The sequence below is a fragment of the Nelumbo nucifera genome, chromosome 1, assembly GCF_055504915.1.
Source record: "Nelumbo nucifera cultivar China Antique chromosome 1, China Antique-T2T, whole genome shotgun sequence".
In the NCBI taxonomy this organism is placed as follows: Eukaryota; Viridiplantae; Streptophyta; class Magnoliopsida; order Proteales; family Nelumbonaceae; genus Nelumbo; species Nelumbo nucifera.
This window is the reverse complement of record NC_142649.1, coordinates 129,506,774-129,520,859: the sequence shown is the minus strand read 5'-3', so window position 1 is coordinate 129,520,859 and position 14,086 is coordinate 129,506,774. Positions and strand designations below refer to the sequence as shown.

The window sequence follows — 14,086 nt, the reverse complement described above, 5'->3', positions numbered from 1 at the left end:
AAAAAAATTATCTAGTCCTTGCTGCCATGGCACGTGATATAGTAACCCCTCCGGTGTCTACATTTCCATTAGAGTCTTGTTTTAGTGCAGGTACTAGGGTGCTGGACGACAAGAGAAGGTATATGAATGGTGAAAGTCTAGAGATGTGCATTTGCCTTAAAATTGGTTGGATGCTAAGGATAAATTACAAGACAAAAGAGGGCATGCCATTACACCCGATGTTTCATCTGAAGCAGATGATGGCAATTAAGGAGATGATTAGATGAAGATGTAGGCGGAGGTGGAACTTGAAGAAAAATGATGAAGTTAATATGTTTATTTTTTTTTGTATACTCAATATTTCATTATTTCAATTATTATAATTTTTTCATTTTTTAAAATTTATATTTTTTTTCAATTTTTTTTATATTAGTTGTTATTTTTTTCAATAATGTATTTTTTTAATTTATAACTATATTATATTTTTATATTTTATTTCATTTTCTATATTTCATTCATCCATTGTTCATTAACCATTGTATTGTTTAAATTCAAGAAATAAAATTTCAGTTTTCCAATTTGTTGTCCATTTTGTATTTTGTTAAGTATTTAAGTATTTTTTAAATTTCTTTGTTAGATTTTTTAGTTTTTCAATTTGTTTCCAAAGCTCAAAGGAATTATTAAATTAAGGAAAGTGAAGTATTTTAGCAAAAAAATAAAAAATGAAAATGTCAAAAAAAAAGTTTGGCCTGGTTCAACCTAGGCCCAAGGCTTGACCCATAGCAGCTTGACATGGGCCAACCCACTACATAGTCCGCAGCCCGTCTAGCCTGGCCTAGCATGGGTCCACACGGGCTTGAGCTATGGATCATGCCGGACTGACCCCATGAAGTATCCCAAGGAAAGGAAGCAAGACCCAGTCTGGTCCGCACTTTGCACAAACTGCATGTGGGCCATGCCATGTCAACCCAACATAGCCCGGTTTACACCTCTACCCAACAGTTCAATTTTGGTGGCATATTGCGTGTAGCATGGGCCCCCGTAGTGGGTTACGCCCCCAAAGACTTATGCCACTTTGTCCATATTTGAAAAATCATTGTCCATGTGTCCATCAATGACCGACAAAGCTCAAGATAAGGATTGATATATATATATATATATATATAGCGGGGACCTGTGCGATGCACGGGATTTATTAAGAGAAAGCTAAATAATAAAAATGGGCATACACTAGAATACCCCTTATAGTTTTATGGATTTACTAAAATCTACCCTATAGTTAGCATTTTACTAAAACATCACTTATAATTTGCAATGGTGGAAAATGACAATGTTGAACCTAATGTTCATTTAAATAAATTTAATCACAAGAAAATAAAAATAAAAATACCATTTTTGCCATTAATAAGACATGGGAAACCACTCTATTTGCTACATTTGTTCTATTTTGTTTTTATACAAAAAAAAGTGTTAGGTGTATTTTTGGAATAAAAAATCATTGGCCTAAGGGAAAAACAAACACTCCTTAATGAAATTGTAGGCCTAAGGCCCCAACCTTGATTCTGAAATTAACCCTTATCCCCGATCCTTGACGGGGATGGGTTCCCCGTGGGGACCTGAATCCCCAAAATGTTTTCAAATAATAGTATTTTTAAACTATAAATAATGTTTTAAATATGTTTTGATATATATAATACAAATTAGTGTATTTAATATAAATAACATTTAATACACACACACACACACACACACATATATATATAATCGAGGTTGGGGTGGGGCGGGGACCTCAATTCCCATCCCCGACCCCGACCTCGATCGAGGATTTCTATTAATCCTTGTCCCCACCCCTGCCCCCGCCCCACCAAAACAATCCCCATCCCTAGCCCCATTAGGTCGGGGAAGCCAGGTCCCCGTTGGGGATGGGAAAAATTGCCATTCCTAAAAGTGTGTTATAATAAATGACTCTAATAGAAACACATAAGAGTATACAATTGTTTTATATTTTTAACTTTTTAAATAATTAATAATTATTCATATTTTATATACTACTTTTAATAAAATTTTTATAATACAAAAATAACAATAATTAATTTCAGTTAGGTTTATTTATCAAACTGATGAAACCAACCAACCTAATTAATTTGACCCAAGTTAGTCAGTTTTCTAGTATTTTAGGTTGGCTTCGGTTAAAAAATTTCCCAATTCGACTAAGTTGGATCAATTCCACTTTGGCCATTTGTAAACCGACTAAAATCGAACGACCTAACCATGTATATATATTAATATTTTATATTTTAAATATGAAAAAGTGGGAATTTTCCCATATTTCTTAGTCTAAAATGTTTTATCATGAATCTAATTTTTAAATTTATTATTTAATAATTGCACTATAATTTTTGAAATTAAATTAAATTTTTAAGTTTAAATCTTTTGAACAGATTGACCAAACCAAAAAATCGATCCAAACCAATACAACTTGAATGGATTAGTTTTCACAAAAGGTTAGTTAGTTTCAGATGACCAACTCCCTGACTTGACCAGGTCAATTTGGTTGGCCAAATAGCCTACGACCACACCGAACCAACTCATGAACACTCATAATTTTAGCTAAATTAATAGTCTTATCTCTAATAAATAACAATAGTTTAATCTCCCATATTATTGAAAATTTATAGCAAAAATACACAATTATTGAAAATATATTGATAATGAAAACTACAATAATTACAGAAATTACAAAAATACAATAAGTATTAAAAATATATTAACTTAGTCAATAAATAGTATAATCTCAAATGATAGTTTAATCTCTACTAAATATTAATCAATAACTTATAACAAAAACACAATAAATACAATAAGTATAATAAAATAAATTTAAAAAATTTAATAGTAGTAATTTAATCTCCAATAATTATTGAAAGTTTTCTATTAAATAACTTAACAAAATATATTTATACATACTTATTGAAATACATTTATCACAAAAGACAATAAATATTAATTTTAGTATATATAATTATATAATAAATATAGATTAAGAGTTTAAAATTATAATTAATAAATATTATTTTTTTGAAAGTTATTTTCTCGAATTATTACTTGATATAAGTGAAATTAATTATTTACAATAGTATGTAAAAATATTAAATTATTATTAATTTCAATATTATGTTATAATTATTTTTCTACTTTTTAGATTTTTTAAATTTATTACATAATTTATTTATTTTAAATATTTAAAATATATTAATGTTAAATATTTTGTTATTTAAAATATTTAGTTGTTTAAATACTTAAATAATATGTAAAATATTTAAATTTAAAAATGTTAATTATTTATTGAATTTAATTTTCCATAAAATCATAATTTATACTATGATTACATAATGTCATTATTAAATTTATAACATATCAAATTATTATTAATTTAAATATTATGTTATAATTATTTTTCTACTTTGAAGAAATTTTTTAAATTTATTACATGATTTTGTTATTTTAACTATTTAAATTCTAATTATGATAAATATTTAGTTATTTAAATATTTAAATAATCTATAAAATATTTAATTTTGTTATTTGAATTTTATTTATTTAAAGCTATTAAATATTTAAAAAACATTTAAATTGATAATCCAGAAAAACATAATTTAAATTGTTAGTACATAATTTTCTCGATATATTTTGTAAAAATATAAAATTATTTTTTTGTGTTTTTAATAAATATTTTAAAGTTATTTTATAATTTTGTTAGAATATTTAAATAATTCTTAAATTTTTTAACCCAAACTTTCTTTAGATAGATATAGATAAAAAGTATGAGAGAGGATTATTTAGGTTATTGGGAAAGTGTGGGAGGTAGTTTAAGAGTAATTTTAGGAGAAGAGATTATTTAGGTTATTGGGAAAGTGCATCTCATTGATTGTTTAAAAAATGATATGAAATTAAAAAAATAAAAAAATTCAAAAAAAGGAGAAAATAGATAAATAGCTTCTCTCAAAGGAGAGACATGCTGAAATGGCAGGTCCTGTTTTAGTATATATATATATATTCATGGGGCTTTCTTCCAACTTTAGATGGTAATAATGTTTGCACGCTATTTTGGGCCCCATCGATCTATCAGGTAGGCCCATCCAGATGCTCTAACAAAGGACAAGCGGCAAATTATAACCCCCAGATCGAAGCGGGAACTGCTCCTCACAAATGAGCACCTCACAGGCACATCCATCGTGCATTGGGAGCATCTCTCCCGTGAATAATAACTAATAAATATAGGAGATGTTCCCAATGCATAATAGGACGTGCGTGTGAGGCGCCAAGTGTGAGGAGCAGATATGGTCTTCCCTAGATCTCATTAGAATGAAATCACATCTGCACCCCATATAGGTGACGGGATCTGCTCCTCACAAATGGGCGCCTCACAAGCACATCCATTGTGGATTGTGAACATCTCCCATAAATATTCATTAATAAGTATGGAAAATGTTCCAATGCATGATAGGATGTGCGTGTGAGACACCAAATGTGAGGAGCAGATCCAGTCTCCCCATATAGCCGTTCCACATGTACAATTTAGTGTGCATGAAGAACATCTCAATGTGGGATTAACTTTGGCTGTTGGGGCAATAGCATTGGCCGTTAGTGTTGAGACAGTTTCTGGGATTAGCACGTTCTTGGCAGTTCACTCATTCATGCCTATATTTGATTTTTAGTAAAAATAAATAAATATATAATTATAAATTTATCCATTCTCATGATAATAACGTGGCATTTCCAAAAATTCTCTTAAACAGTATACCTCCAACAGCTAAAGTTTTTCCTCTCAGTGTGCAGTGTGCATGAAAAACGTCTTCCGAATTTGTCGGTGGGAGATTTTCGCAATACACGGTTTGGATATGCTGTGGGGCGCACCCTCTATGGGAAGCAGATGCGAATTCTTCCTTGCACGAAGTTAGATACGGTGCACGAAGGCAGAAACAACTCAAACAAGTAAATAAATAATAAGGCCCAATAAATAAAAAAAAAGGTACAGTGATTGCAGTACTCCCGCTACATCAACAGATTTCCCGCGACAGCTGATTGCTTGGAGAGTTGGAGCTTGAAGAGAAATCCGTACCGCAGTAGGTTTCCGAATCAAAGAGAAAGGGTAAAAAGTAGACAGAGGTCGAGAATAGCGGAGAAAAGAGTTCGCAAGCTGCTTCTTCTTCTTCCTGTTCGGCTTCATATCGGAGTTTAAATTCTCTGTTTGTCGACAATGGGAAGAGGAAAATTCAAGGGCAAGCCTACGGGTCGAAGGCAATTCTCAACTCCCGAGGAGCTGCGTAAGAAGAGTCCTTTCTCCCTCGCCTTTTGTTCTTTCTGTTTTGTTTGTTTGACTTTTTCGTTCGGTAGAGATATTAGGGTTCGTTATTTTCTCGACTGTATTCTGTATAGTGAATTCTTCGTGTCGTTGTTGAAATCTTTAGAACAAATTTGATATGTTTTTGTTACTCGAATTTACTGATGATTTGGTACAGAAGGTACATACCTGGTAATGAGCCATGATATCCGAATACTGTGGGAAGTTGATCGGGTTACTGTTTGATGGTTCAGGAACAGTGTAGATTCGTTGACTAATGAAGACATTAGCCTACTTACTATGATTGCCCATAGTTCTTTTACTTTTTTCTAATGTTGCCTTATTTTAAGAGGTGGTTATTTAATCCGGAAGGAAATATAAAAGGTGTTTGGGTCTAGTAAGTGAATTTGTCCGTGCTTCCTTTATGTAGAACTCTCCATTAATTTGAACCTTTTCGTTGTATTTGTTATATAACGATTAGATTTGATATTTCGAATGTAAAAAAGAAGTGTGGAACACCTGGAGAAGAAAGAGAAAGAACTCTGCATTTTCTTTGTTTTTCACTTTCTGTTTTTGAGGGACAGAAAGAAGTCTGAGTTCTTTGTTATTTTTCTACTGGTTCTTGCTCCATGGCTGGACCTTAGGTATCTAAGTCGGTACTTTTGTCGTCTAAGATTGCCAAATCTAGATCTCAAAGGGAGTAGTTCTTCTAATTGCAGATTGAAATACATTAAATAAAGGTATACTATCTACAATAAAAAAAAAATAAAGGTATACTATCAACCATGAATCATTCTTAGTTGTCTTTTAAGTACTTGATTGATCTTTTATTTTTAAACCTCTAGAGAGAAAAAATAGAAGTACATATTCATCTGAAGGAAAGAAAAAGAGTTATCATCAGCCCTTACTACCATTGGTTGAAGTTGTCTCCTACTTTAATTTGGCCATGGATGGAGTAGCAGCAGTAGCTCTGTATTTAATTGCTGATGATGATAGGTGAAGTCTGAGTGCTGTGGCAGTGAGATGGACCCATTGGGTGGTGTGCCAAGTATTATTTCAATGCCATTGTCTGGCAATTCTGTTACTACTGGTTGCTTCTAATAGCGACTTCTACTCAATATTGAATTATTGGTGCTTTGCTCTTTCCTTTCATGTGGAAGACCTATTGCTATTAATGGAATCAAATATACAAGGCGTAGTTGGGCAAGGGGTATATACTGTTTACATTGTTGCATTCGTGCCTATAGGATCAGCTTATCAGGCAATAGGCTTGGAGAACTTGTTGTATATTCCATGTGATTTAGTTGTCACGTCCCCATGAGAGAAGTAGGACACCTTGATATGTTGTAAAATGTAGATGGGCCTACTAAATAAGTCTGCTACTTGTTGCAATAGCTTGAGTGCACCAATGCTCAATATATTGTTTATTGCATTATATGATATCAGGGACCTTTATATTACCTACTGTATTGGTGTTGGATATAGTACTTTCAGATACTATACCAAATACTATATGGATATTTCTAGATGTACTTTATAGCATTAGCACTTCGAAAATATGTAAAAATGGTATTCTTTAACAATTTATACTTGTATATTACAAAAAATCTGCACATGTTAGAAATTTAATTAAATTTGGTATGATGTAAGTCTTGAGAAATGACATAGCTTCAAAAACTAGATATAAAGAAATAATATAAGCATATTACATGGGATACCTATACCTGTATGTGTCTAGGATTTTAGGAAACGAAGGGTTATATCCCTGTTTCCCATATTCATGTCCATGTCCATATCTGTGTCTGGGCATCATATCTATGCAAGCAAGAAAGGAAGTGTACTTATGCCCTTGGCTTTTGAGGCTCTTCTTTGCTTGGATGCTACTGTGTGCCTCCATATTGCTTGGACAATGAAATAGATATCCATGACCTTTTGCATTTCTTTTTGATTCTTTCGGAGTATCAATCTAGATGACTCAAAATTCTTCCATATGGAAATAAGGTAGGGTGCCAAAAGAGTCCTACTTGTGTCTGCACCCTATGTTCACAGGATGGATTTCAGCTTGAAATGATTTTTTATATGGCCAAAATAAGAATTTCTTTAGGACACTTTTAAATTAAAATATTGGTCTGGATGGCTCATGTAACTTGTGCATAGCTCCAATCATGGTTTTATATGTAAAAAAAATCATGGTTTTATATGTCAGTTAAATTTTGTGAACTTTCGATTTCTTTCAAGGCCACTCACCACTGACACCATATGCGAAATATATTGCTACTTATTTTGGGCACAATTTAGGAATTTTATCTAAAATTTCACAATTTTGTTCATTTATTTTTCCTGAAATTATTGAGTATAATTATAATAATATAAAACCAATAACATAAATTTAAAAATACTAAATAATTGATATTTAATGAAAAGTTTCATCTGAAATACCAAAACTAAAAAAAAAGTAGTAAGGGTCCAAAATGGCTGAAGATTTTGAAATTTAAAACCTTGGCTCCAATATAAGGTGAGAGTAAACATGGTCGGTCCAGAGGCTCTCTTATGCAGTGGACACAGCTTTACAAGAACAACAACATGAGTCAGGGATAACATCAGGGTCATGGGTCATGGTCCCCTCAAAGTTTTCAAATATCTGATGCTTTCCTGGTTTCTTTATAACTGTTGCCAGAATTCAATTTTTTTTTTTTTTTGATAAGTGAAAGGAATTTTATTAAAAAAAGAAGAGGTACAATGATAACTGTACAGTTATTGCCAGTACAGGCTTCCCAAAGAGAGGCGTGAGGTGCAGCCTCTCTCAACAGCATAAAGCAAATACAGTTACAACTGTGCCCAATACAAATGTGCCATAATAACCTCTTGCTTACCCAGAGTATCGGCAAGAGCATTGGCTGTCCTCACCCATTGAATTCTCAAGGTCATGTTTCTTGTCAGCCATTTAAATTTCTTCATCTCATTTTTGTAATCCCAAGTTATAGCTTCTGTTTCCTTTAACCACCCCACCACCATATTAGAATCACCCTCAATTACCAACTTCTCCAAGTTCAATTCATTTGCAATTTGTAATCCCTGTAGTACTGCAAACAACTCAGTTCTAGAAGAGTCTCCCACCCCCACTGGGCCTGAAAACATGGCAATGATGTGTCCTTCCTTATTCCTCAAGAGGGTGAATCTAATATGGTGGTGGGGTGGTTAAAGGAAACATAAGCTGTAACTCAGCTTTAGTAGAGTCTCCCACCCCCACTAGGCCTGAAAACATGGCAATGATGTGTCCTTCCTTATTCCTCAACACTCCCCCAACTCCGGAAGGGCCTGGGTTACCTTGGCTGCTTCCATCAAAATTCAATTTGACAAAATCTTCCGAAGGGGAACCATTCTGCGAATGGTTGCCAGAGTTACATATGCACTTTGAATTGCCATCTCTGAAAAAAAGTTGATAAACTCCTTAACTAGGCACCCTCATTAAGGAAGTTTTTTTAAATAATATCAATTTGGTTCATTCCAATGATGTTTATGTTTATGTCTTTGTTTTTTTTTAAGTAATATGACCCCCCCCCTCAAAATTTTCAAATATCTGATGTTTTCCTATTTCTCAAGTGTTGCCAGAATGCCATATATACTTTGAATTTCCATCGCAAGGAAAGGGAAGTTGACCTGGGCCCCCATAATTTAAGAGTTCTAGATTTAAAAAGAGGGGAGTTATGAACCGGACGTACAAGTTTCCAGTTGATAAAAGACGATGTGTCACTTTCAAGAGGCAAAAGGGCACGTGAAGGAAAAAAAGTGAGGTGGGTCTGAGAGTTTATGAGATACGGCAAAGAAGGTAAGAATCAGACTAAAGAAGTTGATGTGGAGAAGTGCGCTGGGTTCAGTGGCAATTGAAGTGGTGATGAGACTGGTCATTCTATTGGGACTTGCAATCTTAGAACCTGTGTCTACTGAGGTGTGTGGTGATTCAATTGGTCAGAAGGATACTCTTTTGCCTTTAGTTGTGGGGGTCAGGGGTGGGTGGTTTTGAGGGAGGTATTTGTAGTCTTGTTAGTTCTGAGGTCTTTCTTTTCCTTCCTGTGGGTGATTGCTTGTCACCTCTCTCTTGTGCTTTTTTTCTCCTTTTTATACATTTCTTTTTTATTATGAAAATATGATTTAGGGAAGCTTTTTTGGTTAAATACTAATTTGTTTTAAATAGTATCAATTAGTTCATTCCAATGAAATTTGTAAGTAACCAACTTATGTGCTTTATTTATAAAATAAATTTATTTATTTTATATATTGCTGTGGAACTTACTATCTTGTCTTGGTCAGAGCTTTCATTCAGGTTTTAAGTAACCAATTAATCAATTACAAGATGCAATGCTACACTAATTACCACAACTGATTACTGTGTTTGACATTAATGCATGACTCTTTATTATTGCTAGTGACTACAAAAGTAGTAAAACCATTTACCAGTTTCAGAGCTAAGTTTCATTATGTAAATAATCGTTACTTACTATGGCACCTGTTATAAGGTGTTCACTGACTTCATGTATCTTTTCCCTGCTTTCAAACATTGCAGTTGCTGGCACGTCGACTCGCCCTCGCACTTTTAAACAAGTATTTCTCTATGCTTTTCTGAATAAACTATGTATAAAATTCTTAGATCAACCTTGTTATCCTTTCTCCCAAACAAATGTTGGACCTTTATCTTTGTGCATCCACTAGTAGTAACTACTTATTATATTCTTCTTGACTTCTATTGTTAGGCTATGATTTTTGGGTTTATATTATTGTTATTGTTGTTATCATTAGTATTATTTTATTATCATTTGTAATTGTAGCTGTGTTCATGAAGCTGCTATGCCACTAGTGTTATGCTCTTGCTTTGATTTTTCTTTTCTCTAAATTTGCCTTGAAGCTGTTTAGAATTGTAGTTGTAGCTGTGTTCATCCACTAGTGTTCATGAAGCTGCTATGCCATTATTGTAATTGTAGCTGTTTTTCTCTAAAAAACAAAAAGATCTATAAGTACAATAGGTAATTGCAGGCTGTAATATTGTATCATTTAAAAGAGTGGTGAAGAGATATTCTCTATATATCTTGCTTTCTCTCTCTAAATTTTAGTAAATCCTCATTTGATCTGGTGAGTGATATAAATACATGCCATCTCTGCATCACTGTTGGTGACAAAATGATTTCTTAAGGTATCTCTGTTGAGCCTGAGGCTTGATGTGGTTTAGGAAAACTTCTGAGCTGCTTTTTTAGCATGTTGTAGAGGCTAAATTCATCTCCAGCCTATATTATTATGAACTTATGATAATCATATTTTGCATCAGCATAATGGTACTATTTATGTTTCTTAATCATCTGTTCAAAAATAATCCCCAGAATTGTTCTTATGAAATGATCAATGTCATTCATCCCAAATTCTTAGTTTTGCCTTTTTTGTTGAACTTTCTTCATTTTATTGGTTTTCCTTTTCTCTATTTGCGTATAAAGAGATCATTTTTTTTTATATGCTTAGGAAGAAGCCGAAGAGGAGGAGGAAGAAGAATCTGAAGAGGAGAAATCTGAAGAAGAGCCTGAGGTCACCACTGTTTTACAGGCCATAGTTTCCATGATCACCTTGTTTTTATTTTTTAAGTGCTGCCAGTGTGTATTTAGTATTTATATTGTTTCTCATTATTGCTAGTCAAAATTGGCAGAAACGAAAAGGTGCACAGGGTATTATAGAGATTGAGAACCCTAATTTGGTAAAACCAAAGAATTTAAAAGCTAGAAATGTTGATGTAAGTCTGGCAAGCTTTCCTTCTACCATTTATGTGACACCTTGATGGAGGATTTAATTATGTTAAATTATTGTATTCTGATTTTGCAGATAGAGAAAACAACTGAACTCTCAAGGCGCGAAAGGTTTGTAGATACTCTTTTTATAACCTTCTTTTGGGGGCTATTCATGCACCACCTTTTACATTGGTTACTTGGAAGTTGGGTTTCCTGTGTTTTCTTGTTCCTTGCATCCTTGGAACTTAGAAGATATGTAACTTATTATTTTTTTGGATGAAGATATGGAATTTATCCTTTTGCAGTCTTCAATTTGTTAGATGAGAGACATTTTTCATTTTTGTTTGTAAATGTGAACACTGAAGCTGTTATTAAGAGGGTTAACCTTTTCAGTTTCTTAAGATCTGATCCAAAGTTTGCTAACGGATTGGGAAAAGAAATTGCTTGAACCTTTTTATGAAGAAGGTCCCTAGAGCTAATTGCCAAGACAAGTTTACTTACTATTTTATTACTTCTCAATTATAATTTGCAGTTTACCAAGTGCATAACTGGAAATAATTAAGTTCCATCCATAGAGAAATGGAAAGGATGCATGAGCTTGGGGGAGGGATTCACGATTAATTCAATGTTTCAAAATGAGCATTAGTAATTTGCAGATTTTCTGGATATCTTGTTGATTTGTTCAACAGTTTGAGCCATCTTCTGTCAAGGCCTGATGTTTGAGAACATGATGTGTAGACCTATCATTTATAAAATGTGGCACCTTGGTCCTACAGGGGAGCACATGTCAGCATAGTTAGACCTGCGGACATTTATTATTAGGTTGGGCATGCTCAATCATTCTGCTTCAAGTAAAAAACAAAAATTTAAAAAAGTTGTGTACCTTTATTTTGGAAAAAAAAAGTAAAAGAACAAAGAGAGCAAAAGATAAACAATAGAAGGGTGGGAGAGAAAGTACCTGTTTTTTTCCATGGAGCTGCTTTCCTTCTCCAAGGATTTAGAATCTTTAGCTTTATTGTGAGGAGATTCCAAGGTTTTGATTAGGTGCAGTGGAAGTCTGGCATTCATATTGATCTCCTAACCTCATATCCTTGCATCTCATTCTTCTTTTCTAATAAACTCTTGTCTTTGACTTAAGAAAACCACTTCTTACTTGCCACCACTGATTGTGGTCCTTCCTCTCACATTTTTCACAGACCAAGTTTGTTCAAATACAGTTCTATAAAGATGAAGGTGAAAGTATAATTGTTTGATTCCTTTGTTTAGGGGTTGAGTAAATAAGAACTGGTCCACACCAGAATACCTAAAAACTGATAGGTCTGTCCACACCTGCTGTTTGCGTTTGAATTTTGGTATGGTTCTTGTAAAATGCTGACAATTCTCCAAGATAAAGTCAAGAATATACATCAACAAATAGGACTCTCAGGGATGCTATTTCTTATTAGAGAAAAGATACATTCCATTATGGTGTCAACAGTTATTTTCCAAGTTTCTACATAATTTTTTTTACTTTACTATATTGTAAATTGTTTATATAATTTAACATTTATTCATGGCTGTATACCTGCACCTTAATTTCTAGAGGTCGATGTTTCAGATGCTTGTAGAAACTTGAGTAGTTACTATGCACCAAGGTAACACTGCTTGGTATCTTGCTGGAGTTTGGATCATTAAAGGAGATTGTGGACGTTTTGTGGTGTTCACTATACTCTTAGAAGCATTATTGCATTATTGTTGTTTTTTCTAAGGGTGGTCCACATGGTTATTGCATTATTATTTCTTTCTTTTGTATGTATTTATTTATTTTTTCTACAGAGAACCTTTAAGCTACCGTGATAGCTTCAGCAGTGAAACTTAACCGTTACAAGTTTTTCTGTTTTTGTTCTAATTCTAGATTTAACTGTTGACATTTCAAAATCTTTTATAAACCAAGGTATCACTAGGATGTCAGAAGGTTCATACGTACCTTGAAATTAGCTGGCAGAGCTTTTCATGTTGATAACTTGATTTGTTACATTTAGTGGATTGCAATTATTTGGTTAAGTGCTGGATTTTTTTTGGTTATATCTTCATGTTTTTATTATGCCTGTTTGCAGAGAAGAGATAGAGAAACAAAAAGCTCATGAGCGATACATGAGGCTGCAGGAACAAGGAAAAACAGAACAAGCAAGAAAAGATTTGGGTAAACAGTGTAAAATAATGGTCGAACCCCCTTTCTTAGAACAGTTGCAGAGTATTTTTACATGTCTCACTGTTTCGATTTTATATTCTTGCAGAGCGTTTAGCCCTTATACGCCAACAACGGGTGGATGCTGCTAAGAAGCGAGAAGAAGAGAAAGCTGGTAAGTCTCCATGTCTGCACCTATTCGTTTTGACATTTTGGCTCAGTTTGGAAGGAGTACAAATACAAATACATTTCAACTAATGTGGCTCATCAATTCACAGCCAAAGAACAGAAGAGGGCTGAAGCTCGTAAATGACATCGATGCTGGAAAAAGATTAGGTGAAGTAAGCTGTATTGCCCACTGCAAGAAATATACTCGTTATGGCCATCTGATTCACTAGTTATTTACTCGTCAAGTAATTGTCTATGCGAACAAACATTCATAAATGTGGGAACTGTTTACGATCAACATTCAACCTTGTTATTGTGCCAAAATGTCCACCTTTTTTGAGTTGTTCTCTTAATCAAATGGAATCCAAATTGAATGATTTCAGTCTTCTTGTGAACTCCTGTCGATGGCCTTCTATCAGAAGAAACAGGGTAGCTGCTAGCATAGAATTTCAATGTGGATTGGGTGGGCTAGCATGCAACCAAACCTATCCTGATTCAACGAAGGTGCCCCCAGAGGACACAATGTATTATTGGTGTTTTGGGGAATCTCTACCTGCTGTTAAAATTAAAAGTGGTACCTTACAAAGGTGGTATCCTCATTGGCACCGAATTTTCTATTCAAAATTTTGTTGTGGAATTTGATTTACTTTTACATAATTT

General features: G+C 33.5%; 1 protein-coding gene across 2 annotated transcripts; it reads left to right on the top strand.

Moving 5' to 3' along the window:
- The first annotated feature begins 4,901 nt into the window (after nt 1-4,901).
- LOC104613188 (uncharacterized) lies at nt 4,902-13,811 on the top strand. 2 transcript variants are annotated; one of them, XM_010280912.3, is made up of 8 exons: nt 4,902-5,306; nt 9,888-9,925; nt 10,832-10,894; nt 11,013-11,096; nt 11,186-11,220; nt 13,188-13,273; nt 13,368-13,433; nt 13,537-13,811. In XM_010280912.3, exons 1-8 carry the CDS (start codon nt 5,240-5,242, stop codon nt 13,569-13,571), a joined length of 474 nt encoding a protein of 157 aa, XP_010279214.1. In that variant the 5' UTR covers nt 4,902-5,239; the 3' UTR covers nt 13,572-13,811. The 2 variants fall into 2 exon arrangements, 1 of the variants encoding a protein (XP_010279214.1); XR_016080147.1 differs by having other exon boundaries at nt 4,911-5,306; nt 13,188-13,282; nt 13,537-13,588.
- Nucleotides 13,812-14,086: the final 275 nt, after the last annotated feature.